Raw genomic sequence first — 25,393 nt, 5'->3', positions numbered from 1 at the left:
CTGCTTTTCATGTACTAATGCCGATCTCTTTGATATGGGAAATTAGCAGTAAAATTTCTTCGCTTTGTGGGCATCTAGACCAGGTAATATGTCATGCCAATGTTGAAAGTTCAACTTGCCAAGCTTGTGTTTTAGGACCAATTGGTGGCCGAGAGAGAACCCACGTCGGCAGCATAGTTATAGCCAAAAGTCCAGCTTTCCAGTAGGTAAGAGGCAATGAATCCAGCGGAGTCTAGATTTGTCCCTTTGAAATAAAGACCCAGAAGGCAAAAACCTGCTGGATCTGTGGAGCGAGCGGATGGTGGATATGAAGACGCTTGGACCAGACGAGAATGACGCGGCCCGTAGTTAAGGCGAAAGTGGAGTGTGAGAATTCGTGAAACATGACACATCCACGTTGCTTAAATCGCCGAATAAACTCGTTTTTCTGAATCTTTATGGTTATTCCAGATCACTGTCGATGAAAAGTTTAATCGCCTCTGGGTTAAGCATTCTACAATTGCGAAGGCACTCGTGTTCCTGGATTGTCAGGGCCCAAGCGCAAGGCCATAAGCCTAGCTCCATGCGGGGCTGTATCAACAATGCGCATTACTTGGCAGTGGCGTACCTTTTTAGCTCGGTTGCCAGAGATCCACGCCTTTGGCTTGGTCCATAGACTATAGTCATTGGGATCCAAGAGTTTCTGTTTCAGTTGTTGGATGAGTTCGTCGGAACCTTTCTCGAGAACAGTGGGTTTCTGACTCGGCAAAATCAGAATCTTTCCATGTGGGCCATTCAGGCACAGCAAACCACAATTGGATTCGAACTATGACAGGGATTCCATGGTTACGCGTCCCGTCCCACGTTGGGAATTCCCCGCTGCAATAAAGACTGGTCCTATCGATATACGGTTAGTGCCCGTGTAGTTTGTGAACAATCAGCATGAATGGACCAAGCTAGGTTAAAGAGGATTTGATAGGTTCCAACGGCGAACACGCTCATTGCCCAATTCCCGGTTTTCGTATCGGTCGTGGATGATTCGTAAGTCTTTGGGAACGGTCATTGCTTTTTCCTACTTAAACCCCTAAAGCGGTACCAAACCTTTCTTTCTCTTTCTCTGATCTCGGACGTTCTATTTGAAGCAACATTGTTTACATTCGCTTCGGGCTCTCTAATACCCCGCACACGTTTCAATCTCACGATGAAGAGCACCATTGCCATTGCTGCCCTCCTGGCGGGCGCAAATGCCCTCGTTGGTCGCAGTGATAGCTGCTGTTTCCAGCTGACTGCCTCTGGAAGTGCTACTGGCACTCTTGGCCAGTTGAGCGATGGCCAGGTTCGTCTGGGTGACACCACCCTGTCGGCTGCCGAGTTTTGCATCTCCAACTCTATCATTACCGATAGCGAGGGCCGTGGATGTGTTGTCACTTGTGAGTCAGCATATGCTTCTTATACCGACAGAGACTAACAGCATACCTAGCGGAGACCACTCAGTTCCAGTGTGATGAGGGCGCCACCGGCACCTCTGGCTTCTCCTTGGCCTCTTCTGGCCTGTTGAGCTTTGACAGCAGCTCCTCCTTCATCGCTTGCCAGACCGGCGAGAATGACGGACGTAACATCTACACCACCAACAGCACCTCCGTCACCGAGTGCGTGAAGATCCAGCTGACCGGCGACTCTTGTGGTGCCGCCGCCTCGTCTTCCGTGGCCTCCTCCGTTGCCGCTGTTGCTCCCACCTCGTCCATCCCCGTTGTGGTTGAGTCTTCGACCCCTGTTCCCGTCATCCCCACTACATCTCGCCCTCTTATCCCCACCAGCCCAGCCAAGGTCTCCACCCCCGCTGTGGCCTCCACCAGTGCTGCTGAGATCACCAGCCACAGCACCACCGCGTCCTCGACCACCAGCACTTCGTCTACCACCAGTGCGTCCGCCTCCAGTGCTGCTTCCACCGCCCCCACTACCAGCGGCTCGGCCATCACTGCTCCCATGGGCTTCGCCCACTGGGTTGCTTCCATCGCTGTCATGCTGAGCGTGATGGTCCTCTACTAGACCACCGTATAGACAGTCATCTTGCTGCCTTGCAGGGATGATCTCAGAAAGTGAGCAATTGGCTCGGGAACGTCCATCCTAGTAATGAGTCACAAAATCAGTGCGATTTTGGGCCTATGATTTGAATATGATGCAGGTAATATGTACAAACCGCATGAACACTCCTTTATGAATATAATACCTTGACTGCAATGGTCACTAATGTTTCCCTGTTTTCTATTGTGTATCGGACTGGGACGTGACTCGGTTCAGTTCCTGCGTTGTACACTGTGCGAAGAAAGTGGATTTTTTTGTAATTAAGTTTTGATAAGTAATAACATTGCAATGCTTCTGATTATACGGTATTAAAGTTTATATTAAATGTAAGAAGAGGAATCCAAATTCCTTGAAGACCACAGGGGCAGCACCCGACCATAGCATCCTAGCCCTGCCATCCTCCTTCAAAGCCGATCCCAGCACCGTTGCTGCGTCGCCGAGCACTGGCGTACCGTCTCGTAGCGGCAAAATCAGCGCGCTCCCGCTCCTCTCGCTCCAGGCGTCGCTTCTCCCTTTCGTCTTCGTCTTGGTGGCCAAAGCTCCAGAGTCGTTGTTTCTTAGGATGTGGGGTATCGGCTATATTGATCATTAGCGAGGTTCGCGAGCAGTGTGTGGATGGGATTATCATACCAGGAGCCAGGGGTGTGCTCTCGACTGTCAAATCGGCATGGGAAGATCTCGCACTCGAATTGTGGGACTCCAGGACAGGCTTGTCTGAGTGAACTGAGTCATGCCGTTGGTTGAAGTGTTTGAAAAAGTCAGAGGTTCTGCGAAACATGGCTGGCATGGTGGAATCCTTTCAAAGGATGGTTTGTATGTGGAAAATAATTTGGTATTGAGAAGTTAATCCAAAGACTCAGAGGAACCTATGTTATATATGCGAAATGTCATCAGTCATATGACAGGATTATTATTATCTTGCAAATTGCCACAATATCTCGGTTGAGATAAGCTATTAGGGTATAGTAAATGTGCGATCGAGTCGAGGCATCATAAGTGGGTACAGCGGTGAATCCCATGATCGCAACCCAAGGTTCGAGATCTTCTCCCGTTCTTACCCGCCAACCCACTTATCAGGAGTCGAAAACGCAAATGACTGGGGACAGTGATATTTCTACCCTATTTTTAGAGGCATGCTGGTATTGCTGGTGCATTCTCTGCTATGTAACATCGTCGAGGTCTTCGGAGAAGATCAGATTCGAGTCTAGACTGCCATAAAGCAATGCAATGTCGGGTCCATGATAGATTGGTAATTCTCTATCAAAATCATTGCATCTAATCAACGCTTGTCGTTAAATCACGCATCATCAGATGATAGTAAAATTTTCATGGCGCTAGCTGCAGGATCAGTTGCCACCGGGACATCGGCACGGGTCGAGACTCATTAGATGCGCGAGTTCGGGAGCTCCAGTTTTGTTGACCAACATGAAAAATTTTCATACGAAAAAGCACAGTTGAGTAATGCATTCGGTTAATTTTGAGTCATTCTTTGGGTGACAAAGTGGATGCAGGAGGGAGAGAGAGAAAGAGAGAGAGAGCTTTTCAGGGGGATTGTGTCATTAACTATGGCGCGGGTGTGGCTTGATTTGAGGCTCTGGTGGCTTTTACCGGTCAGCACTGTAGATCAAGCCTTGCCTCCCACGATTCTTCTTTTTTTTCTCTATTTTCCCCTATAATCGTATCTCTTTGGGCTTCCCTCGTCCTAGATCGGTATAGTCAACGATCCACTTTCTTTTTTCTCTTTTCTAATCCTTTAATCATTACACACATAAACTTCTTCGGCCTCACCTTTATCCCCTTGAAGCACCAGGTATCAACAATAAGTCTATCTTTCAAATACCCTACAATTTGTTCTCTTACCTGTCAAGTGTCGACCATGGTGTTGCATTCAGGAAACTACTGAGCTTTTTATTCGGGACGCCAAAGCCATAATTATGTAGAGAGCTGACATGGAAAGCGTGGCAATCTCATTCGGCTCAATCGCATAGGAGGTAGCTGTGAGCAATGCAAAACACACTTGAGGAGAGTAAGCTTGACTGGGCTGGAGAGCCCCAAAAACCTAGACTTGGGCTCACATAGCCAATGATATGATTCAGCCACATGGTCTCAAGCCGATTGGTCAAGGCGAGGGGACTGTTAAGCTAAATGCAAAAAGTGATTGCTTGTGAATAGATTTCTGCAAGCAAATCATTCAGTAAGCACTGTGACAGTAACACACCTGCCATAATTGATTCGAGTGGACAAACCGTGACAATATGACCAGAGCGGCGAATGGCCCATGAAGAATCCAACGTCACCACTTCGTCCCCCTTTTCATTCCCTTTGTGAATAACAAGTCGCGGAACCCACGTTCCGCCATGAAAGATCGACACTATCACGTTCGTGAATCCATAGATGAACTATTAAACAATAACGAATAATGCGGGGTTAAAGTTTGGTAAGACTCGAGTAATTGGCAATTGATTGGCGCAACCAGACGATCCAAATAAGGCGGAATATAACTTTGGGTTCCGCCTTGTCCTCGGCATCTTCCTCGGCATCTTATAAGCTTCCCGGTCCCATGGACCCGTTAGGGTGGCAACCGTCAATTATGACCATTGAGCGACGAAATGTCGCAGCATATGCAGTGCAATCAATAATGCTTTCGCTTTTATTTAAGCGCGCAAACTGGTTTTCCTATGCATCACCGCGATATGAAAATTTCCATGCTTCGCATCTGATTCCATTGAATACATGGTAAATTTACTCACAAGGGGTTTCTTAAAAGTGGAGCTCTACCAACTTTCACAGACTAATCATCTACGATGAACTCACAATCCATTCCAGAACCAAATGTTGAGTGGACCTAAAACTTTAATAACTCCCCCAGAATGCGGGGATCGTCGTCGACCTTGGAACTAAATGCCGATAGATTTTCCGATAGCGCCTTACCCCGTAAATTCTGCACAACAAGGCTTCCGATCGGATGCGGAGACTCAAATCTGGGGAAGCTCCCCAGCATGTCTAGCTATATATTCGGGTCCAAGGTCGGTAATTGGGGCTGTCCGCTCGTCCGGCATAAATACCCTTTCCTGCTCTCATTGCTTCATATTCTCCGATATTTTCTTTTTACAAAATGACTGGTCAAAATATGGACGACGAAATCATGCGTGGTAACTCGAAGGTCTCGCATAGTGAGGGGGGTATGCCTGCCTTGACGCAGGTCCCCACCTCCATTACATTGTCTGCTGAGCAGTTTGAGAGGCTGTATTTGAGTCCTATGATGCACCGTCAGCCGACGCTGGCGAAGAATCTAGGAAATCCTACTCCATTGTATGATATAACACCCGGCCTCTGACAACATTCATTGCTGACCGTGTGACTCTAGAGGAATTGGGGCTTTTGTGCTCACAGCCACACCACTTGCATGCTGCTTGATGGGATGGAGAGGCGCTGGTGGGGGTGGTGCTGCATTCACGTAAGAAACATCCCGACTTTAGTTTTGCTCTTCACTTACACCTTACAGTGGAGTTTTGATTTTGCTGGGTGGACTCTTGCTAGTTCTTTCCAGCATCCTTGAGTTCATTCTTGGAAACACATTCTCTTCGGTCGTTTTTGGTCACTTGGGTAAGTTGTCTGAAAAAAGAGATTGAAACAAAATTGACTTTATTAGGTGGATTCTGCTTGGCTTTTGGTGCCACTATGACTCCAGCTTTCAACTCTGCAGGTATACATTCATCCAAACCCCATGACTCCACTTGTACTAATTTACTTTCAAGCCCCATACTCCGCAGACGGAACCAATACCTTAGCAGGTCTTCACGGTCCTGGTTTTGTGGACACGTTCGGTAAATACATCCATTTCCGTATGAACTTTTGGGTATTAACGTAATTTGGTAGCATTTTTCTTTTTATTCATGGCATTGCTGATGCTGATATACACTGTCTGCGCAACTCGCACCAACATTGTGTTTGTGCTGATCTTTGCATCTCTGATTTTCGTTTTCTCTCTCTTGGCTGCCGCATATTGGAAACTGGGTCTCGAAGACGAGGTGGTTGCTAACCGGTTGACTGTGGTACGTTTGAAGTATTTCAGTCTGATAGGAAAATCTTCTAATCTTATCATTCAGGGCGCTGGTGCCGCGTTGTTCGTGGCTACTATGTTAGGATTCTACTTACTGACAGCGCAGCTGCTTGACTCTGTGGGCTTTCCTCTTTCATTGCCTATTGGAGATTTAAGTGCAGTTTGGAATCGCAAAAGCCAACGGTCAGTTCTGTGATACGTTGTATGTTCTTCCCTATCTGATAAACTTTTAGGAATATTTTGGATCCCGAGCTGGCTACTGATGGTAATGGCAAATTCTGAGCTCTCATGCTGGCTACCTTGTAGAACCTACTGAAAAACGAGAAACAGGCTGTCTCACTTCTCTGGAGGGTGACCGGGATGACAGGTTATGTTGACTAATGGAATTTGATGTGGGGACAAATACTATGCTAAATTGATCAATGAGATGGTTAATCTAATGAAGCTTCCTATCAGTCGACTTGGACTCTCGATTGATTGGAACTAAAGTTCGAACGGGATGTTTCATTTCGTCCTGGATGTCAACGTGCTCCTGGGTGTAATCGCCACCGCATCTGAATCTATCGAGCCAGAGACACGATAGTGTGTCAAGTAACTTCCGTAGCGGTGGGCCTTGTTTGGGGCAAGTTCTTTCTTGCAAGAACTTGTAAATTTCATCGACCTGTATACTCTGCCTAACATTGGCTAAGATTCCTTTGTCCAAGGTCAATGCGAGCAAAGCACTCATGGCTTTGACAAATTGTCGCCAGCTAATGTAGGCCTACATAGAATGTACGTTCTGTGTGTGAAGGAGAAGCTGAGGGGAAATTGGCTTGGAATTGATCAGTCACAGTGGGTACGCGATATAGCCCCCGCGATACCTTACAGTCTGGATGGTTGATTAATTTATTTACTCACGGCAAGTATGAGCTACCTAATCAAAGTTACATTAGTAGATTTGATACTATTTTCCGTTGATTTGGTCCAACGTTGGTACAGACTCCTCAAAAAGGCAAGATTATGGCGGCTCCTAATGCCATCGCAGCCACAGACAACCCGAGCACTGCACCGAATCCATCCCATATGTTTGGAACAAACCTTGCCGCAGCATTGCCAGTCCCTGTCGCCTTCACATCAGACTGATGGTGAACAAGTGTCACCATAGGCATATAAGTGGCGCCGACCAAAGATGATATTTCGTCGGTTGTAAACGTTACGGTATGAGTGCTGGTGATAGGAGCCGTGCCAATGAGTGTTTCGATAAGATACTTCTCAGTAGTGTCATTGACCGTTGCAGTTTTGGTGACTTCCGTCAAATCTTCATTAGGGAATAGGCGATAACAACCTTCCGTGGGTTTGTAGTCTGGCAAGATGGAGTAGCACCCTGCAGATATATCAGCAGTCATGGAGCTTCGCCAAAATCAGCTCTATTCGCTAATCCATGGACTCTTTTTCTGGACGAACCTTGGACAACACATCGCAACAGTCTCGCTTGGGTCGAGTAGACTCATGATCAAAGTCGCGGGATTTTCGAATTCTGGAATATCGGGATTGTATATCGGAGAGGCCGTGCTCAGGATTCCTGATCCACTCAGCGTGCTTTCTCCGCGTGCAGCAAGGCCCACGGTTGCCCATCCAGAAGGGCAATATAAGCCTGGAGAGAAATACATGGGCCGGAATGCATCTGTGGGGTTTGAATGAAAGGTGGAAGCCGTGATGACAGCCTTGGATTCTATTCCAGTTGGCATACAGTCCCAGTATCCGATAGTAGAACACTGCTGGGCATATAGAAAGTAAGGAGCAGAGCCGTTTTGAGTCGGTCCAATTCTGATATTAGTAGTTGAGGTTGCACAGGTCGCAGGGGGCGTGAAAGTGGTAGTCACAGGGCCCCAATTGTCAAAGGTATAGCCATCGATGGTGGTGACGCTAGGCATGGTCGCTTATCATTCACTTAAATGTAGGGAAAGTTGAGAAATCGGATCAGAGTATCATTTTGGCCAGGGCAAAGGGGGGAATAAGTAAGACGAAGCGCAGTGTCTTTTGTCCAAGTCCACATGACTAGACCAGGGTGAAACCCTCATGAGGCTTAGTCCAAGTAGCCTGACAGACTCGCCTCACCATCAATTTGCTAGCTCGGGTAGTCAGACCGGGCTCAGTCCTCAGGCTTAAGCTTCTATGGGTTAGTGAGGGTCCTAGGGTCTGACGCCAAGATTGAATTTGGCGGAGCCCCGAACGAATTCCCTCCTATGGACTTAAAGTTCCATCGGGGGTAAGTTGCCATTCATAGTTCATGTCAAGAGCAAAGGTGCACTTTATAATACGTAGAGCAATGGGTAAGAGTGGATGATGATAATTTACATTGGGAGAAAAACGGAAATGAGACGATGTCTAGGGTGACATTGGAATACAGGCGAACAGTGTGCTAGCCTATCAGCCGTTACCACCCAATGAGGTCCCTGTATCTTATACCCGCTGCTGAGCCTTTCCACCGACCCTTGCAGAAAGAGGTGGCAATGTGCAGTCCAGTGATACCATAGCAGTGACACACGCAATCTGCATTATAGATCCAATTTCGACCTTAGAACACAGAGACCAAAACTGTGTACATACACATATTATTTTCAAGTTGACTGTGACTTTAGGTAATTGGTTACTAACTTACTGTGGAACCTCAGGATCCATGCACAGACCCTAAGCCTGTAGGAGGCCAGATCGGGCACAAAAACCTGGGAAACTACCCTGGAGCCTTAGAAATCAAGAACAGCCAATAATCATCCACGATTGCTTCTCATCGATGAACCTGTTGTCTCTCTTTATCATCATACATCAGTCGGAGCCCTAGGTATGTTACACGGTCTACGTGCGATTGCCCCGTTGACGAAACAGGTGATTGGACGCATCGCCGATCATCATCTAGAAATGCTACTTTTCCTTATTGAAGGCACGAAGATTACAATTTGCATACTACGTATCAGATCAATATGGAATTCCTGGCTATATTTACTTCTTCCAAGGTGCAAGAGCGTGAGGGGGCCATCGTCGTCATTCTCAATCCTTTAAAGGCCAGTAGCTCGGACCGCTAATTTTGGAATGCATGTTCAAAGATTTTCTGCTCTTACTTATACAATACTCTATGAGTAGTGACCATTTGGACAGGTATTGACACTTTTACAGTTGCACCATATACTACAACATCCACTAAGAGATCTTGCCGTCGAAATGCGAATACTCTGTCTCCATGGATTCGGCATGAATGTCGAAGTGATGAAACGCCAAATGGCTGCGTTGCTAAAGTTCTGCGATCCCAGCTGGGACTTTGTTTTTCTGGAAGCAACTATAGATTGCCCACCTGCTCCTGGTAAGTCGGATTCAAGCAGTTGCTAACATAATGAACTCATTGCTGACCTGGCCTTTCAACCCAAGGAGCAAGAGCTGTCTCACCTGGTCCTTTTTTCTGCTGGTCAAGAGATTTCAATCCTCTAAGTATGGAGTCTGCGTACGCCTCCGTAGATGAGGTCTTTAAGCAACGTGGCCCCTTCGATGGCACCTTTTGTTTCAGTCTTGGTGTGGCCGTGATGGTCGGCTATTTGCTTCAGCAAGTCACTTTACATCCAGACATGCCTCTTCCCGTGAGATTTGGCATATTTTGTTCGGCTGTCCCTATTGTAGCTGTAGATTTGGAATATCGTCGCTCTGTATTTGGCTCTTTATCAGCTGAAGACATTCGAAGTCTACACTCCACGGAAGACGATCGTCTTGCTCAGATCGCCGAGCCTGCCCGAACGGCTGTCCGGGTTTTATTAGGAGCTACCGATGTACTGGGACCAGTTATTCGTCTGACACGCAAAGACTTACTGCATCGTCCGCTGTTGGAAATTCCTTGTCCGCTGGATCCGAATCTGATGAAAGCGCGTCTTTCTATTCCAACGCTGCATGTTAGAGCAAAGGACGATGAACCGGGTTTGAAAGTGACTTCAGCTTTGGCTGGGTCCTTTTGTGAATCAAAGCAGAGGCGAATATATGAGCATAGCGCTGCTCATAATCTTCCCCGCTCTGAGGCTGAGGCGCAAGAGATGGTGGCTGCCATGGAGTGGGTGATCTCGAAGAGTCAGATGTCAAAGCTATGATAGCGCCGCTTGCATTTGGTACAGTCAGCTTTCTGGGTATCTTCTCTGCAAGGTTTTCTTAATAGGTTGCATGATAGATAATTTAGGGGGGCCTTCGTTTAGTTATACTATGACTTCGACAGTTCATAAGCGCAAGAAGGATTGTAATATCATGCTGAAGTCAAAGGACCCAAGCCTTTACATGGTTTGGAGATCATGGTCTGTAGATATCCATGCATATGGTTAATAGATTTCAAGTGTTCAAGGTATCATAAACGCCAGAAATAACAGTCCAACAGAACGCTAAAATACAATATCATGACCATTAATGCATAAGCAACCATGTTTCAAAAGGAACACCACGGGGTGACTTCTTCCCGTCCCGATCTGTAGAGAACAAGACAGGCTCAAAGTCAGAAACTGCTCCATACTGTCTGACCAGATGCCGCCAGTAACAAGACTCTGCAGCAGGAGTTAGATAACGATCTCGGAACGTTCGCACCGCATTATCAGCGATTCGCTCCGCCACCTGCGGATTATCAATCAAGTAATCAATCTTGGCGGACAGATCTCCAAAATGCTGATCGACCTCAATGTAATTTGCATCGGCACCTGAGGAAACAAGTGCACCATGATGCGCTTCGCGCCACACGAGAGGATGCGAGATCATCACTGAGCGACAGTTAAGGAGGTACTTGCCTCGGCCGGAGAAACTACGGCCTTCGGTGTGCGCAACAAACATGTAGCGACAATGATCCTCCATCGGGAGAAGGTTGTATCGGATGTCATTCTCGTCGTCCCAGTCAATAACACGAACACTAGCCCAGCTCCGACTTAGAGCGGTCTTGAGCAGCTTGCTGCGTATGGCGGGGTTCGTGGCAAGACTACCGCGCCAGACGAGTTGTTTTTTCTTATCTTGGAATGCTAGAGCTGGGACAATGGTGCCATCTGCTAGCGTTTCACCGTCATCTATCGCGGTAATGCGTCGTCGCACTTCGTGGTATGGTCCAATTTGTACTTCTGGCCAGGCCCAGTATCCAAAGTCAGGCATTAACCAGACCGAGTCATCTCCATCGCGTTTGGAGTATGCCCAAATTGGTCCGGGTCCTAACGGATCTTGGGCGAAATCTTCCGTTGTGAAGGTGAACTCGATACTGGGGAGGAGATGGCGGTCTGGGTATGCTTTTAGAGCGCGATGTAAAGAGTTTAATGTTGAGCGAGCTCGGGTTCCTGTAACGGGCATTGCAGCATAGTCGACAATATATAGCTATAAATCACAATATATGTTAGGGCTGGTGACTCGAAACAACTAGGGGCTATTGCGGTAACTCACCTCTCCTCGGTCGATGATCCCCCGCACCATGCCATCCTCCACCTCCCGGGAATCAAGCTCCTTGTAGGAAATTTGTTTCTCCTGCTTTAGTAAAGCAGACTTGTCGATCTCGACATAAAGTTTCGGGAATGCAATACGACACTGCTCCTCCGAAAGGCCGTGATTCTGTTCATCGCGCCCAACGACAAACTCCCATGTTCCGTTGCTCGGAGCCGACGACTCAACTGATGATGCGCACTGAGGGCTCGGCCGGGGATTCTTCATAGTATATCGAGTGGAGTCTCCCGATTGATGGAGTCCAAGGATAAGAAATGTGAGAACAAAGAGGGATACCACGGCGCCAGTGGCTAAGAAACGGAATGAGGGCCTCTGTGCAAGCATTTTGGCTGCTAGAGGGGGAATATGACTGGAAATATGCGAGTTAAACCAGCTCCATGGAAAATAATCCACGCAGTTTCGAAGATTGGATCTGAGACTCTTCGACGTTCTTGGAGCTTCTCAGGTGGTGTAGGGGAGATAGTTGCTCATGTAGGATGTCAACGATGATAGTTTCCAGGGCAACGCGTTATCATCACCATGTGAAACATGAAATCACCATCACATCACCGCCTGCATTAAAGCGTGATTAGATGGAATACAGTATGTACAAAGCTCGGGAAACCTGTCAAAAAGGATTAAGTTACATTCAGGTGAGGTATTTATTTGGTAAAAAAACCGAGATAGTACTCTAAACAATCAATGAGCACCGTCGAATCTATCATGGTGGTCCCAACGATATCGCACTATGTACAAGGGAGAAGCGCGCCACAGCCATTTGATATATTCAAGGGGGGGGGTATCTCAACAACAAGTCATAACAGGAAAGGGGGAGACATATATAAAACGAAAGAAAATGGTAGACTCCAGGCCCAGTAAGATCGTCAAACATGAAGCACAACCCTAAGCTGCCAAAAAGCAAAAAGCAAAGAGCAAAGCTCAAAAAGCACGAAGATATCATCGCTCGTCACCACTTGCAACAGCACTACCGCCATTGCTGCTGAAGTAGCTTTCGTCGATCTTCAGAATCCATTCTACTTTCTGGGCCTCGGTACGTGTCGCGAAAAGGTATGTATTCTGTGTTCCGTAGACGGCAAAGATGTTGGGACGTCCTTTAGCGGATAATGAGCGATCGGCTCCGGCTCCAGAACCATCTAGGAGACGCGCAAAGTCGGGAGCATGATCGACACGAGAATTGCGCAGGTTAATAGCGTTGATTTCATCCCCATCGGGAACCGAGTAGATGTGGAGGTACGGCCGGCGAAGCTCCACGAATCGGCGAGTCCAGACACTGTTTGTGTCGTCAGGTGTGAGGACATGTCCTGATTTCAAGACGGAGGCATTCTTGGGTAAAGTTTGAATGGTTGCCACGAAGCGAGGCTTCAATGACATCTTGTCCAATATGGCGTTGCCACCGTTCGACCTTCCCTGTGCGCCGTCGGTGGGGGGTTCGGTATTGCTGCCAACCAGGATGGTCTCTGTGGGATCTTTCTTGGTTGGCCAGAGATCAAGGTATTTGCGTAGAATTTTGGTTTTGCGCTCGTTAAGGTCTTGGTTTCTCAGAGGCGTAGATCGACCACTGCCCCGAGCGGGTGATGCCATTAGGCTGCCAGCACTGAGAGCTCCTCGGGCCGCGTGTAATTCTGCTACACGGTATCGATGTCTGCGGGCCGCTATATAATCTCGTACCAGTGACACTTTACGGGCCGCCCATGTGGTCAACAACTCTTCGCCTTTGACGTAGTCATTCTGTGTGTTCATTCGCCACAGGTCGGCAGCTCGCTTGGCAGAAATCGGTCGAATGACTAGAGAATACATGCGAGTGGTCGAGTGCACAACTCGAGTAGAGCTCCAGAGCTGTTTAAACATAGACTGCTGGCGAACGTAGGTACGTCCGAGGATATGGATTGTCTGATCGACCTCGAAAACAACCGGGGCCTGCAGACGAGAGGATACAAGATCCCAGCGTACGGTGACCTGGACTCGGTATTTGTCCGCGGTGACGCGATCGAGTAGCAAGGAACCGTGCAAACTCGAATCCCACTGACCCACAATCGTCACATTGGAGGTTCCATCCGCGTTGTCTTTCACCATGGGTTCTTGAAGGAACTTGAGAGGAACGTCCGGGGTCTGGAGATCCTGATCAGGGATCTTGCCCCACGGATCCAGAAGACGCACAGAGCCAACACGGGCATTAGTGATATCATCCCATGGGAGGCTCTCGGTGGAACTGTAAGTGAGGTTGATGGATATACGACGCTGCAAACCTTGGTGAAGCTGATAGGTGCCTGCATCAAGATTGTTGCTTTGGACAACTTCTACCGGCAGATACTCACCAGACTCCGCAAGCTCAAGGATCTGGACTCTGGCAAACACGTCGTGTCTTTCTTCCGAGTAGAATTCTGACTCTGCAATTCGAGGGGCGGTCCGCTTCTGAGGTGTAACATCCGCCGAATCGCGCATGTCATCCCAGCTCAAAAGCTTGTCTAGATGTACCGAAGTCACACGAGCGTAAACACAGACCTTGAGAGCAGCCGTTCGCGGGCTTGAAAGTGGCAGGCTCATGCTATGCACACTTTCAAAACGCACGGGGCTCTCTTCAAACCCACTGATCATCTGCGTCGTTGTAGCACCTCCTTCCTCGGAGATACCAGGCACGAAGAGCTGAGCATGAACTTCCGTTCCTTCCCACTCAGCAAAACCAACCATGTCCCGCATGACCACGTTGAATTTCAATGTAGAAGACGGAGCCTCCGCAGATGATGGTTCCAAGGACAGTCGGATAATCCCGACAACACTTTGGGTATAGGGTGATGTGATTTCGACGGAGAAATCTTGCACGCGTGTCTCGAAAACCGCCGTTAGGGGAATATCGGTATCACCGATGAGAGAGTACTGCGGGGAACATGGGTCTGAAAACGGGTTCTCAAGTTTGAAATGCTGGATATAGTCAGGTCGGTCAATGTACTGATGTAACTGGCGCATAGATTGAACGCGACGCTGTAGCTTCTCGATTGACCACAGGTGAATGACACATTGTTTATAATCGATAACCCGGATGCCAACACAAGGTTTCTTGGCCTCTTCGAGCACAATATCGTCGTCGCCAGAAATCCCATTCAGTACAAGGTCGTAAGAGGATGCCATGTTGTGGCCATGATCAACAATAGCGAATTGGAAGACCACGTTCTTGTCCATAATCTGGCTCATAATTTGTGCTTCCTTGATGAGTGATGCATGCTGTAGAACTTTTTCGGCCATGCGGACATAATTGCGCTGGGACCAATGCCGGAAAACGAATCGGGCGATCTCGATTTCTCGTTCGTCTAGTTTGGCGAAACCATTCTCATAAATTTGAGGAATAGGCTTCCCCATGTCTCGCATCTGTGTTTCGAATTCCTCCTTTTGCACTCTTAGCTGCTCCTCATAGTCTTCCTTGGCGAATTTTAGCTCGTCCTCCATACGTTGCTTCTCAGTGCGAATCTCGGTCGGGTCCTGATTGGAAGACGCTTCGGCAGCCTTGAGCTTATCATGGAACTCATCTCTTTGCCGATCTAATTGGCGCTGCATGTCTTGCCGGACCGAGTTCAGAGAAACACCCCCGTTAGCTCCTTCATCATCGCCATTCTGACGGGGGGTACCTGGCATCGTGATAGCAGTGTCAAGTGAAAAGTTGTCAATGGTACCATTGGACATGTACTTGTCACGTACGGGGAAGGAGCTAAGAGAATCTGAGTCTTCGTCATTTTCGGGTAACCCACGACGCTCTGCTCGAGCTTTTTGTACCCCTTCAAGCAAGGCATCCAGCTCATCGTCCGGCAAATGTGAGATTTGATCTGGTCCCAACATGGCACCAACTGCCTCTCTTCGAGCAAGGAACCAGTCTGACTCTCGGCCTCGCTGGGAAGGCATCGGAGAATCTGCCCTACTTGAGTCTCCATCGATTTCAGACCCAGTCTTGCTCATATTGCGGTCATGAGTTTTGTTAGGCGCGGGTGAACCCAGTTGGCTGGTTGTTACAGAATGCCGTAGTAAACTCTGCTCCACTCGTTCAGCGCGAGCCTCTTGCGGGTGGTTGAAACGGAAAATGTGGAAGTCGCCGAGAATAATGCGAAAACCACTTTTGAGACGTTTTGGCTTGTCAACCCGCATACCATTTACCATTACTGCGGCTCCTTCGGTGGGGACAATAGTCACAACATTGTCCACGTTTTCGAAGGTACAGTGTTTGGAAAGAATCTTGGAGCCATTCAATCGAATTTCCACATTATTGCCCTGGTCCATATGTCCAACGGTCGTAGTCCCTGGTTTGATGTTGTAAACCAAACATTCTGCCAACAGGGGATCATCACTTAAATTGACCAAATGAGGCATCTTCTTTGGTGTACTCAGTCCAATGAATCCCTTTTCAATATTGATACCAAGTTCCTCCAAGGCAGCCTCGCGTTCTTTGTGAATTTCTTCTGTTTTTTGCAATTTCTCCTCCCATGTCTGGTTGAGGTCCTTGTACAGCTTCTCACTTTGATTGAGTTGTTCCACAATCTCGGCCTTGCTAACCTTTTTCACAGAACCATCGGGTTGGTGAATAGAAACCATTTGTTTTTCCAGGGGGGTATCGGGAGGATATGATTCTTCGGCTGGCAATCCACCCGCGGCTCCAGCACCACCTACACCTCCTCCGAGCTTTGAACGCAGTTGTGCCAATTCCTCCTTGAGCTCGCGGATCATACGAGCGTTCGGATCTTCATTCACCACTGCATGGTTCTTGATTCTCTTCGCCGAATCAGCATATCGCAGGGTGCCGAGTGTTTCCTCGAAGTTGATGTCTGCAGGTGAGATAGCTGCAATCATAGAGGTCATGGAATTACCACCCAGTGAATCTTTCAATAACCAAGTGAGAATAGAGTCACGGTATGGGACCATAGAGGCATTCTTTTTCTTTCCAGCAGAAACATCGGCCAAGGCCGCAATGACACGACCCAGCGTGGACAGAGAACGGTTAATCTCTGCACCTTCCTTTAATCGGGCGCCCGTGGCTCCTGTGGAGTTGGCTCTCTCTGACCCAGCCAAATCAACCAGACTGATCTTTGACACCTTCTCCGTATCCATGGAGGTCTCGGCATCATGGCGCTTTTGTGTCAATGTCAAAGTGAAAACGGCGTGGGATCGACTGGATGTTTCGTTCATGTTTGTTGCAGCCACCGTTCGTGCTTTGTTTCCCTCGTCCATCAAATTTTCAATCTCATCGAAGGAGCGTACCACCAACTTGGCCAGATCCTCCACATATGGACCCGTAGAAGGATGCTCGCGGACTTTCAAGTTACCTTTGTTGGACGGGTTGAGCAGATCGCGCACTCGTTCGTTGTAAATTTCCAGATATGAGACCTCCACAGTACAATTGAGAAGTTTGTCCTGTTGAATTTGTGTGATTCGCTCAAACATATCCTGGCAAATGCGGGGAATGACACCATATTCCTTTCCATATCCCATCATCGAATATGACTTTCCAGAACCGGTCTGACCATAGGCAAAGATACAGTTGTTGTATCCGCCAAAGGCATTGTCCAGCAATGGTGTGCCCAAATCATCAAAAAGATTGTCCTGTCCGGCGTAGTTTGGGGAGTTCTTGTCGAAAGACCAGTAAGATCGATCAAAGGCAAAGGTCTTGGGACCTTCACCACCACCCTTGCCACCTTTTCGCGATTTATCTTCCATGCCCGGCGGCTGGGTGATCACCGTCTGGGCGCCTTTCATTGAAACAATACATTTTGCACCACGCTCAATCTCTGTAGATAGGATGTGCCCGTCAGCCTTGCTGGTTCTCGGTCATTCTTTTTCTCTCAATGCCTCGCTCACCTCGGCTGTTAAAAGGCCGCACCCGAACCACCACCTTGATGTTGCCTCCGCCGCCTGGACCCATCTTGATCTCTATACCCCATACACTGGAGGTGCTTCAGGAATCGACTGTTCAGGGAAGGGTTTGGTGTTTGCAGGGGTGACACAAGCGTTGACGAGAGATGCAGCAATGCGCCAACTCCCCGAGGAGTGCGGCTTTGGCTTATGTCGCAAAGATCCCGGGTCGGAGTTGCTTGTAAGGTCGTCTCGGATCTTCCGGCCGAATCAGGGTTGCAGGGAAGTCGGAAACAGTCGATGTCAACAAAGACGTCATGTAGCGAATATTGAACGCGTGCTGTTGAGTGTGGGGTGGGTCACTGGGTGTTGCGGGGGGTGTTTGGAAGGGTATGGTCGATCGACTCAAGAGCCGCGACTTCAATGGCGAAGACTCGAGACAGTAAACCGTGTTGACTGTGATTATTGTTTGGCTCGACTTGTTCATGTAGAAAAGCCACCTGCTCCGAAGCGGGACCCCTTGCTGAGGTAAGCAGGCACCACTTGCTCTGGAACGAAATGCCGAGTCAATGTCGCGGTAATGATAATGCAGTTTCTATTCATCACGAAGCGAGGCATACATCTGCAATGCATTGTACATTCCGTGACATGGAATCAATAAGCTGCAAGGAATAGAGGAACGGAGACTGAAAGTCTGTAGCTGTGGAATGCTAGAACATCTTGATCTATCGGCGGTCGTCCGCCAATACCTCCAGAGAGGCTAATACCTAGACTGATTCGGATTTGAAGAATCACCAATAGTTCAAACGAACCAGAAGGTCTTACAAATACCTAGTATGTCCAGGTGAGGTTTATGTACGGATACCTGGGTACGCTATGTAGTCGCTACTTGACGAGTAGTGATAGCGAGGTCCATATATATATTCCATGGATGGTTGTGACTTTGCAGCAGACACCTCACTGGAGAACTTCAACATTTTCAGTCAAAACGTTGGCATAAATCTAATAACGTACAGTACGATTTCTAGGTTTAGATCTGCGCTTATATTGACCTGGGCACACAATGAGGTTGGTGTTTGTTGTTATTCATGTTGACTGAATCTGACAATGTTCATGGCGGTCGGGCCCAAACCAGACGTGGGGTTCGCAGGGAATCGGGACCCGTAAAATTGGAAAGCAATGAATGGTCACTTGCCCATAAAGTTGACGGTTCACACGTGGGCCATCGCCCAGAGACCCATCCATGGAGAAAATACTGTATTTTTGAGACGAGTCTACTGGTGCAGATGTTTCCCCAAAGTTTTCCTAGAGCATCTATTCTGGACGATCTGTGGACCTGTAGGCGCTGGCGCAACCTCATGGGCGTCTCGCCCAACCCCCAAATGTGACGAGCGCGACTCGAGGCGATGTCATGTTAGGGTCATTATTTTCATTATTTATTATTTTTGTGTTTGATTTAGATTGCCACCGTTGGACATGGCGTATCTTGCGTCATACTTTCGTCTGACAAGATCCTGACAAAGAGGCCTCAGATTGAAGGGAGACATGATCGGCCCGGATGACAGGGAAGAGCGCAAGCTTGTCCGTGGTGCCCAGATGGTTGAGATTGGAATTGACGCTGATCACCGCCTTGCTAGGACTCACTAGGATCTGATCACCACGGAGCGCGCGGTATCACAGTGATGGGGTCAAAGGGCATGGGTCCAGTGACCGAAACAGGAGCAAGGGCCGAGTGTCCATCAAATCACTTATCACGATGCTACCTCATTTCGGGATTAGGCGAAGGGCTGATGTGTGTATTGACCCAGGTTCAGGTAACCATTAAATCAGTCATAAAATCAGAATAATACCTTGGCTGAACAGAAAACAAGATTACTCTTGGGTATCTACTGGGAGATTACTCACCGCCTCTGGTGGTTCGACGCCGGGTCGCACATGACTCCCGTGACTTCCGGGATGGCCGGAGACGCGTTACAAGACATTACCAAGATTACCATCCACGAGATCTCACCGTGACGGTACCATACAAGCCCCTGGCCCCGTCCACCAATCAGACTGCTAAGCAGGCACCGTCCGGGAATTCTCGTTGGTTCTGGCCCCCATTCCTTGGGATCGCGTCGGAGTCCCAGTGTAATGCAAGGGTATTGGGCCGCATTACCTGACCCATACCAGCCCCATAATGTGGGCCCCACTGGTCCACGTACTCTGATACGTCGCCGAGGGAAGAGGAAGTCATCGTCGGCCAGTCAGTCGAAGAGAAAGCCGGTACTAAAATACTAAAGTGCCCCATCTCGCCCCTTTTCGCCCTTTCCCTCCTCTTTCTGCCTCTTCTCGTTGGTTGCCCGTTCCCTTTCCCAAGCTTCCTCCTGCCAACCATCGCACAGAGTCGGCCACCCTTACTTCGCCCTTTTCCATATCATTCGTCCGCCTTGGTCCAGTTGGTGAGCCCAATCATCGTGCTTTCCCACCTTAGATTTTCCCTCAGGTGTCGAGATCTCTAAGAGATTGTTATCTGAGTGGATTTGATTTATCGATCTGCTACGGTAAGTGATGCATGGACTCGATGCTGCGCTATGATATTTGATCGTTAGTTTTGAATGATTGAATCTTTTTATCTTCGCTTTTGCCTTGTATATTTTTCCCTTGGATTTATATGTTTTCCTTCTCCCCCTATATCCTATTTGATTTGGCTCTTTTTTGGGGGGCTTTTTTTCTTTTCTATTCTCCTTTGCTTGCTGGACTTTTTGCCCCCAAACATGAACCATCATCTTTCATGATTGGGCCCCTTCTACCCACTGGTGGCTTTTCAACAACCACTTTTCCTCTTTCTATCAAGACCTTGGGTCAATGTTGTCAGTGACTACTGAATTTCCCTCAAGGGAAATGATATGGAGATAATCGAAGATCCCTGGGCTTGAAGAGGCTTGAACGTGGGTTTAGTTTTAGTGCCCGCGCACAGAGACTCTCACCCCATCACCGCCTTTCCCACTCGTTGGTCTCGTTGGTCTCTTTCCCCTCTTTTTGGATTCCCCTCCTCTCTTGATCTCTTCCAATTGTATCCCTTGAATCTTTGATTCCGAACGTTGGTTCCCCCCGGTATTTACCCTTCCCAATCTCCAATCCCACGTTGCGTGCGCGTTTTTTTTTTTAGCGTTCGGGCCGTGCCAAAACAACGCGCTCCATCGCATGCAAAGCGGCTACGCCGTGTTTCATCGAGCTTTCTATTACCATTGGTTGTTTCCTTTTGATATACCTGCCCACACGATTCATGTATTCCCGTTTATTTATCACCTGGTATTGATATCGGATGTGTCACCTTTCCTCTCGTTCGCGTCGGGGTTTACATCATCGCTCGTGGCAACTTGCATCTAACATATGACATCTAGGCTCAGTTCCATCGGGGTTTTTTTGCACGCGATTCCATTCGCCCCCTTCCCCCCTGTCTAGCCTTACGATCTGTCTTGCTTTTGCTGCAGAAACCTAAGACCGCGATCGACAAGGTATGTCTACTATTCCCCCCTCCAGGCTGCAGCAATAGCCCCAATCATTCCCGTGCCAACGCATGCATCCACTCGCCCTTCGCCTTGGAGCCTAACCCATTTCTGGGTATGCAAGCCTACCATGGCCTTGGATTGCGATCCCACCCCCTCCAATATGCCAACGCATCACTCTCCTGGGAAGTTTGATCAGAATATGGAAAAACTAACTGGCACAGTCTTGATTCGCGGAGCATCCCACTGTGCTCTGACGTCTCCGACCACTCTTGGACACCCGCAAGCCCGGGTGCCGTTCCTCCCCGGATTTTGCGCTGGACGTGGCCGAGCCACACTCAGCCCCGGTGCATTCACGAAAAGGCCTGTGCCTGAGAAATAATCTGCGTAGCCTCAAGTATCGGGGTGGCATCATTGTGAACAACGCATCACAGCTCGAGTCGAGGGGCGCATCATCCCCCGGTTTGCTGCATCACAGCCCAACCACGTTACACCCGACGGTGGACATAGACCGATTTGCACAAAAGAGCCAAAACCCTCCGGGTTCGGGATTCTGGTCGACGAAAAAGGTCTGAAGAATTTTGTCCAGACCATAAACACCCCATCCTGGTTAGTGGTGCCTGCAGATAGTAGATAAGGTATGCGCCGAGTCCTGTGCTTTCCATTCCCCCATAGCGTGTGCCCCACCAGTATCCCTTCAATCCAGTGACTGCTCGGTCCTGCGCTGTTGCTGACGCGATTACCCGGGTCTGCAGACTATCGTGCCCCGCTCCGTCGAATCACCGATCACCCACGCCAACTGCGGTAGTGGCTATCTCCCCGTCAGCACACGCCGTACGTGCCATTGAACCGCGTCGTCTGCCAAACAGATTTCGCATTCCGCATCGAACAAGATCGCTCATCTTCGACGACGAACCTAATCCGTTGCTGCGCCTAACTGAGTTCCATTTGACTGGGTGGATCCCGTCATTTTAACGCCCTCTTCTCGCCCCCTGTCACACCGTGTGACAGAACAGTCGCGTCGCGACTTTCATTCCCCTTCGCAATCATGGAGTACCCTCCGCAGTACCAACAGCCTCATGGCCAACATCCGCATGCCTCGTCGCACATACCTGGATCTTATCAAGCGGCCCCACAGAACCCTGGTGCCCCCGTCGGGTCCATGACATCCCCCACCAATCCCCAGGCCCCAATGCAACCAACACACCCCGCTCATCAGACCTCCCCCATAGTCCCATCGCAGCAGCACTATCAGCAGGCACAGAATGCGCCAGGTACCGTTCATCAACAAATGAACTTTCCCCAAGGCTACGGTGTACCCGCGGCCATGCCCCAAACATATGGGATCTCCCCCACCCAGGCTGCCGCGATGGCCACCGCAGCTGCATCCGGACAGTTTTACCCGCTGCACCAGGACGTGACTGGACAGATGGCTCAAGGGTCGCGAGGCTCACCGCGCATGTCGTCCGGAGTACAGATGAAGCAGGATCGGAATCCGCGGTCCCCGCCGCAGATGGCGGGCCAGATGCCCCCAATGGGTGGTCAGGTTCAGATGCCTCCAAACGCGCAGTTGCCTCCTCGGCGGATGAGCCACGTGGGAAGTCCTGGTGTGCAAAGTGCGCAGCCCGTGATGAACCACGTTGGCCGGCCCTCAATAGCTCCCCCAATGGGCGGCCCCCAAGCGGCCGTGCAACCGCATCAGCCGTCTCCTGAAATGGTGGCCAGTAACAACCAAGAAGAGTCTCCCCTGTACGTGAATGCCAAGCAGTTCCACCGCATTTTGAAGCGTCGGGTTGCTCGACAGAAGCTGGAGGAACAGTTGCGTTTAACTTCCAAGGGCCGGAAACCCTACCTTCATGAATCGCGGCACAATCACGCTATGCGTCGACCTCGTGGTCCAGGTGGCCGGTTCTTGACAGCGGATGAGGTGGCTGCCATGGACAAAAAGGTCGCCGAGGGTGATCCGGACCCGCTTGCCGAGATCATGGGAAGAGAGAACGGCTCTGCCACGAAGCGGAAGTCAAGTGAGGTCAACGAGGATCAATCGAATTCCAAAAAGACCAAGATCATCGCCAGCGCCGAAGCAAGTGAGCAAGACTCCGCTGACGCGTCTGATGATGACGGTTAAATATCTCGCCCACACTTGAACTCATGATTTGCTTCGGTGACTCATGTTTCTATATTTTTGTTTTCCCTTTGTCTCTTTTCCTTTGTCGTTACGGATTTATGGATGGACGTTTTTTGGACCTTATCTCTAGCGAGCGATGTGTACGGATCCCCCCCCACCCCTTTGGACTTCTATTCGTGCTTTTTTTTCCCCCTTCATAGTCTTCTTCGTTTCTTATCTGCCCATGACGTCTTGTGTATAGCTTCTGCGGGGACGATATTCTGAATTTTCCTCTTTTTCTGCTTACCACTTTTGAAGTATTCCACCCGATGGACATGGCTGCCATCGTGCCGTGGAGGATCATGATCACATCACGCGGGAATGTCCCGAACATCAATGCCAATGAGTATCAATGTTGACGGGAGATCTCGTGAAACGAAATACTCTATCTCTGGCTTTGTTGCCCAAGCCGCAATATCATATTTCCTCCTGTCTCCCTTCTCCCGTCTTCAGAGCTCACAGGCTTCCATCATCTTGTGTATATGTCAACAGTACAGCCACTTGTCTGGTTTGTGTTTTCTGGCTCCACTACCCATCTTTTCCGTTGGCTTTGGTTCTGCGCCATGGCGATTTGTCTTTGCTTTTACGTGCTTTTACTTCGGTGTCTTTGTGCTGTGCGTTTATGGGTCTCCGGCTGGGAATTTAGAGAGGGTCTCCATCACTGGAAAAACAGATTGGGAATTGGGTTTGAAAGACTGGGTCGTTTTCCTATCTGATTTATGGATATGAATCAATTTGTCACTGCTTATACTTTAACGCTGCAATAAGATACCATTTGTATTTGAGGAGATCTACAGAAACAATGTTGAAGGCTGCGTGGAAGGCTTGCTTTCGAGCCCCGTGTCTATGAAGTGTATCGCGAGGTCAGGGCAGTGTGGAGCGAAGCCAGTCGCCCATCAATACCGGATATTCGACAGAAAAGGGGAAAGAGATGATGTAAACTCCAGTGCCATGCAATAAGATCAAGACTTCCCATTATACTGCCTCCCAATCCATAGCGTCCACGATAAACCCCCAATCCGACTCCGGGCCTACCGTGTCACTATCCACATCTTCCGGGCGCCTGCACAGCTCAACGTGAGCTCGGGCACGCACATAAGCCTCCTCCAGCCCACCAAATATTCCCGTTAATATCTCATCAAAATCAAAATTCGATAGCGGTAAGATCTTCTTCCCAACCTCAAAGGGATCGCGGTCCCGTTCTTCTTGGGTCATATCGGCCCCCTTCCACCGGTTTCGGAGCTCCTTCGCTTTTCGCAGTAATTCATAGACGTATCCACTGCCTAGTACAGGCGTAAGAGGGGTGCTCTCCTCCTCTAACGCCTGTAACACGTTCGCATGGTACCGGTGTATCCCCGCATGTCCGTTCACTTGGACCCCACCTAGACCACCCCGCCCCCCAACGGAAGAGATGGCGATGTTAAACACGGCCAGAAGATGCACAATGGCTCGCTCAAGTAGCGCGTAGTATTCATGGAAATCAATCTTGAACATAATCTCTGCTTGCGTCACGTCCGCAGCCGAGATTCCGTTTAGTTCGTCGACGGCCAGCGTCGCAAGGCGGTAGCCCTCGGCTAGGAAGGGAAGTTTCCATCGCAACCGGGAGACGATTTTCATGAAGCGCGCGAGTTCTTCAGTCGGTGATAGGATGCCTGTCCCAGTCCTTGTCCCTGTAGCTATAGCTGTCTCTGATCCCGATCCGTATCCGTGACCATGTGTGACCCCAGGGCCCGAGAGCGCGGGATTGGTAGATCGTATCCGATTTTCGGAATGCGGGCGTCGTAGCTGCGGTGAGCTGTACCTTGAGGACTCGCTCGCGCTGGGAGCCCAGCGCGAGCTGAGAAGGTCGGACATCGCTCGATGATCGATGTTGGTGGCGTGTGGGCGCAGGTGTTCGGGCGAACTCTGGTTGAAATGATGGTGCACGGACCATTGTGGGGTTAGCCAAGATCGTCAAATGAAGTATATGAAGTTTGGAAATCGGTTCATGAAGCTTCTGATTTGCCAGGGAATGATTCAATTGCAAAAAAAAAAAAAAAAAAAAAAAAAAGATTCTTCGTTTTCTTGTGGCCGCAATGATGGCCTTGACAAGACACCGTATCTTACCGGAGAGAGAAGAGATGGCCCGAGATTAAGGCAAACATTTGAAACCGATGAACTTTACATATCCTCTAATGTGAGCGATCTAGTCTCTTTCCATTAGCTATGATAGTTATATGTTTAGTAATTTACCCATATTGCTTTGATTATGTCATCATGGCACAACTTGCGCCTGTTTAGCGCCCGGGTAGCAGTAGCTAAGCT

The 25,393-nt window shown here is 49.1% G+C and overlaps 10 protein-coding genes across 10 annotated transcripts; 5 read left to right on the top strand and 5 right to left on the bottom strand.

The window, feature by feature from the left end:
• Positions 1-1,180: 1,180 nt before the first annotated feature.
• On the top strand, positions 1,181-2,028 carry N7484_010329 (uncharacterized protein; the record flags this gene model as incomplete). Its single annotated transcript, XM_057120716.1, has 2 exons — positions 1,181-1,409; positions 1,451-2,028. 2 exons carry the CDS (start codon positions 1,181-1,183, stop codon positions 2,026-2,028), a joined length of 807 nt encoding a protein of 268 aa, XP_056966470.1.
• Positions 2,029-2,449: 421 nt separating this feature from the next.
• N7484_010328 (uncharacterized protein) lies at positions 2,450-2,851 on the bottom strand (the record flags this gene model as incomplete). Its single annotated transcript, XM_057120715.1, has 2 exons — positions 2,450-2,640; positions 2,695-2,851. The coding sequence occupies 2 exons, from the start codon at positions 2,849-2,851 to the stop codon at positions 2,450-2,452; spliced, it is 348 nt and encodes a 115-aa protein (XP_056966469.1).
• Positions 2,852-5,179: 2,328 nt separating this feature from the next.
• On the top strand, positions 5,180-6,409 carry N7484_010327 (uncharacterized protein; the record flags this gene model as incomplete). Its single annotated transcript, XM_057120714.1, has 8 exons — positions 5,180-5,376; positions 5,432-5,521; positions 5,570-5,670; positions 5,717-5,770; positions 5,823-5,891; positions 5,944-6,119; positions 6,174-6,310; positions 6,361-6,409. 8 exons carry the CDS (start codon positions 5,180-5,182, stop codon positions 6,407-6,409), a joined length of 873 nt encoding a protein of 290 aa, XP_056966468.1.
• Positions 6,410-6,896: 487 nt separating this feature from the next.
• N7484_010326 (uncharacterized protein) lies at positions 6,897-7,249 on the top strand (the record flags this gene model as incomplete). Its single annotated transcript, XM_057120713.1, has 2 exons — positions 6,897-6,962; positions 7,106-7,249. The coding sequence occupies 2 exons, from the start codon at positions 6,897-6,899 to the stop codon at positions 7,247-7,249; spliced, it is 210 nt and encodes a 69-aa protein (XP_056966467.1).
• A 284-nt stretch (positions 7,250-7,533) lies between these two features.
• On the bottom strand, positions 7,534-8,040 carry N7484_010325 (uncharacterized protein; the record flags this gene model as incomplete). Its single annotated transcript, XM_057120712.1, has 1 exon — positions 7,534-8,040. The coding sequence occupies one exon, from the start codon at positions 8,038-8,040 to the stop codon at positions 7,534-7,536; it is 507 nt and encodes a 168-aa protein (XP_056966466.1).
• Positions 8,041-9,325: 1,285 nt separating this feature from the next.
• N7484_010324 (uncharacterized protein) lies at positions 9,326-10,233 on the top strand (the record flags this gene model as incomplete). Its single annotated transcript, XM_057120711.1, has 2 exons — positions 9,326-9,464; positions 9,530-10,233. The coding sequence occupies 2 exons, from the start codon at positions 9,326-9,328 to the stop codon at positions 10,231-10,233; spliced, it is 843 nt and encodes a 280-aa protein (XP_056966465.1).
• Positions 10,234-10,537: 304 nt separating this feature from the next.
• N7484_010323 (uncharacterized protein) lies at positions 10,538-11,926 on the bottom strand (the record flags this gene model as incomplete). Its single annotated transcript, XM_057120710.1, has 2 exons — positions 10,538-11,479; positions 11,546-11,926. 2 exons carry the CDS (start codon positions 11,924-11,926, stop codon positions 10,538-10,540), a joined length of 1,323 nt encoding a protein of 440 aa, XP_056966464.1.
• Positions 11,927-12,538: 612 nt separating this feature from the next.
• N7484_010322 (kinesin-3 motor protein uncA) lies at positions 12,539-17,501 on the bottom strand (the record flags this gene model as incomplete). The annotated part of the gene is made up of 2 exons (XM_057120709.1): positions 12,539-17,367; positions 17,438-17,501. 2 exons carry the CDS (start codon positions 17,499-17,501, stop codon positions 12,539-12,541), a joined length of 4,893 nt encoding a protein of 1,630 aa, XP_056966463.1.
• A 4,469-nt stretch (positions 17,502-21,970) lies between these two features.
• Positions 21,971-23,050, top strand: hapB (CCAAT-binding transcription factor subunit HAPB; the record flags this gene model as incomplete). The annotated part of the gene is made up of 1 exon (XM_057120708.1): positions 21,971-23,050. One exon carries the CDS (start codon positions 21,971-21,973, stop codon positions 23,048-23,050), a length of 1,080 nt encoding a protein of 359 aa, XP_056966462.1.
• Positions 23,051-24,064: 1,014 nt separating this feature from the next.
• Positions 24,065-24,943, bottom strand: N7484_010320 (uncharacterized protein; the record flags this gene model as incomplete). Its single annotated transcript, XM_057120707.1, has 1 exon — positions 24,065-24,943. One exon carries the CDS (start codon positions 24,941-24,943, stop codon positions 24,065-24,067), a length of 879 nt encoding a protein of 292 aa, XP_056966461.1.
• Positions 24,944-25,393: the final 450 nt, after the last annotated feature.

This window comes from Penicillium longicatenatum (genome assembly GCF_028827895.1).
Source record: "Penicillium longicatenatum strain IBT 33135 chromosome Unknown contig_7_segment0_segment0, whole genome shotgun sequence".
Lineage (NCBI taxonomy): Eukaryota > Fungi > Ascomycota > Eurotiomycetes > Eurotiales > Aspergillaceae > Penicillium > Penicillium longicatenatum.
This window is presented reverse-complemented; position numbering and strand designations above follow the sequence as displayed.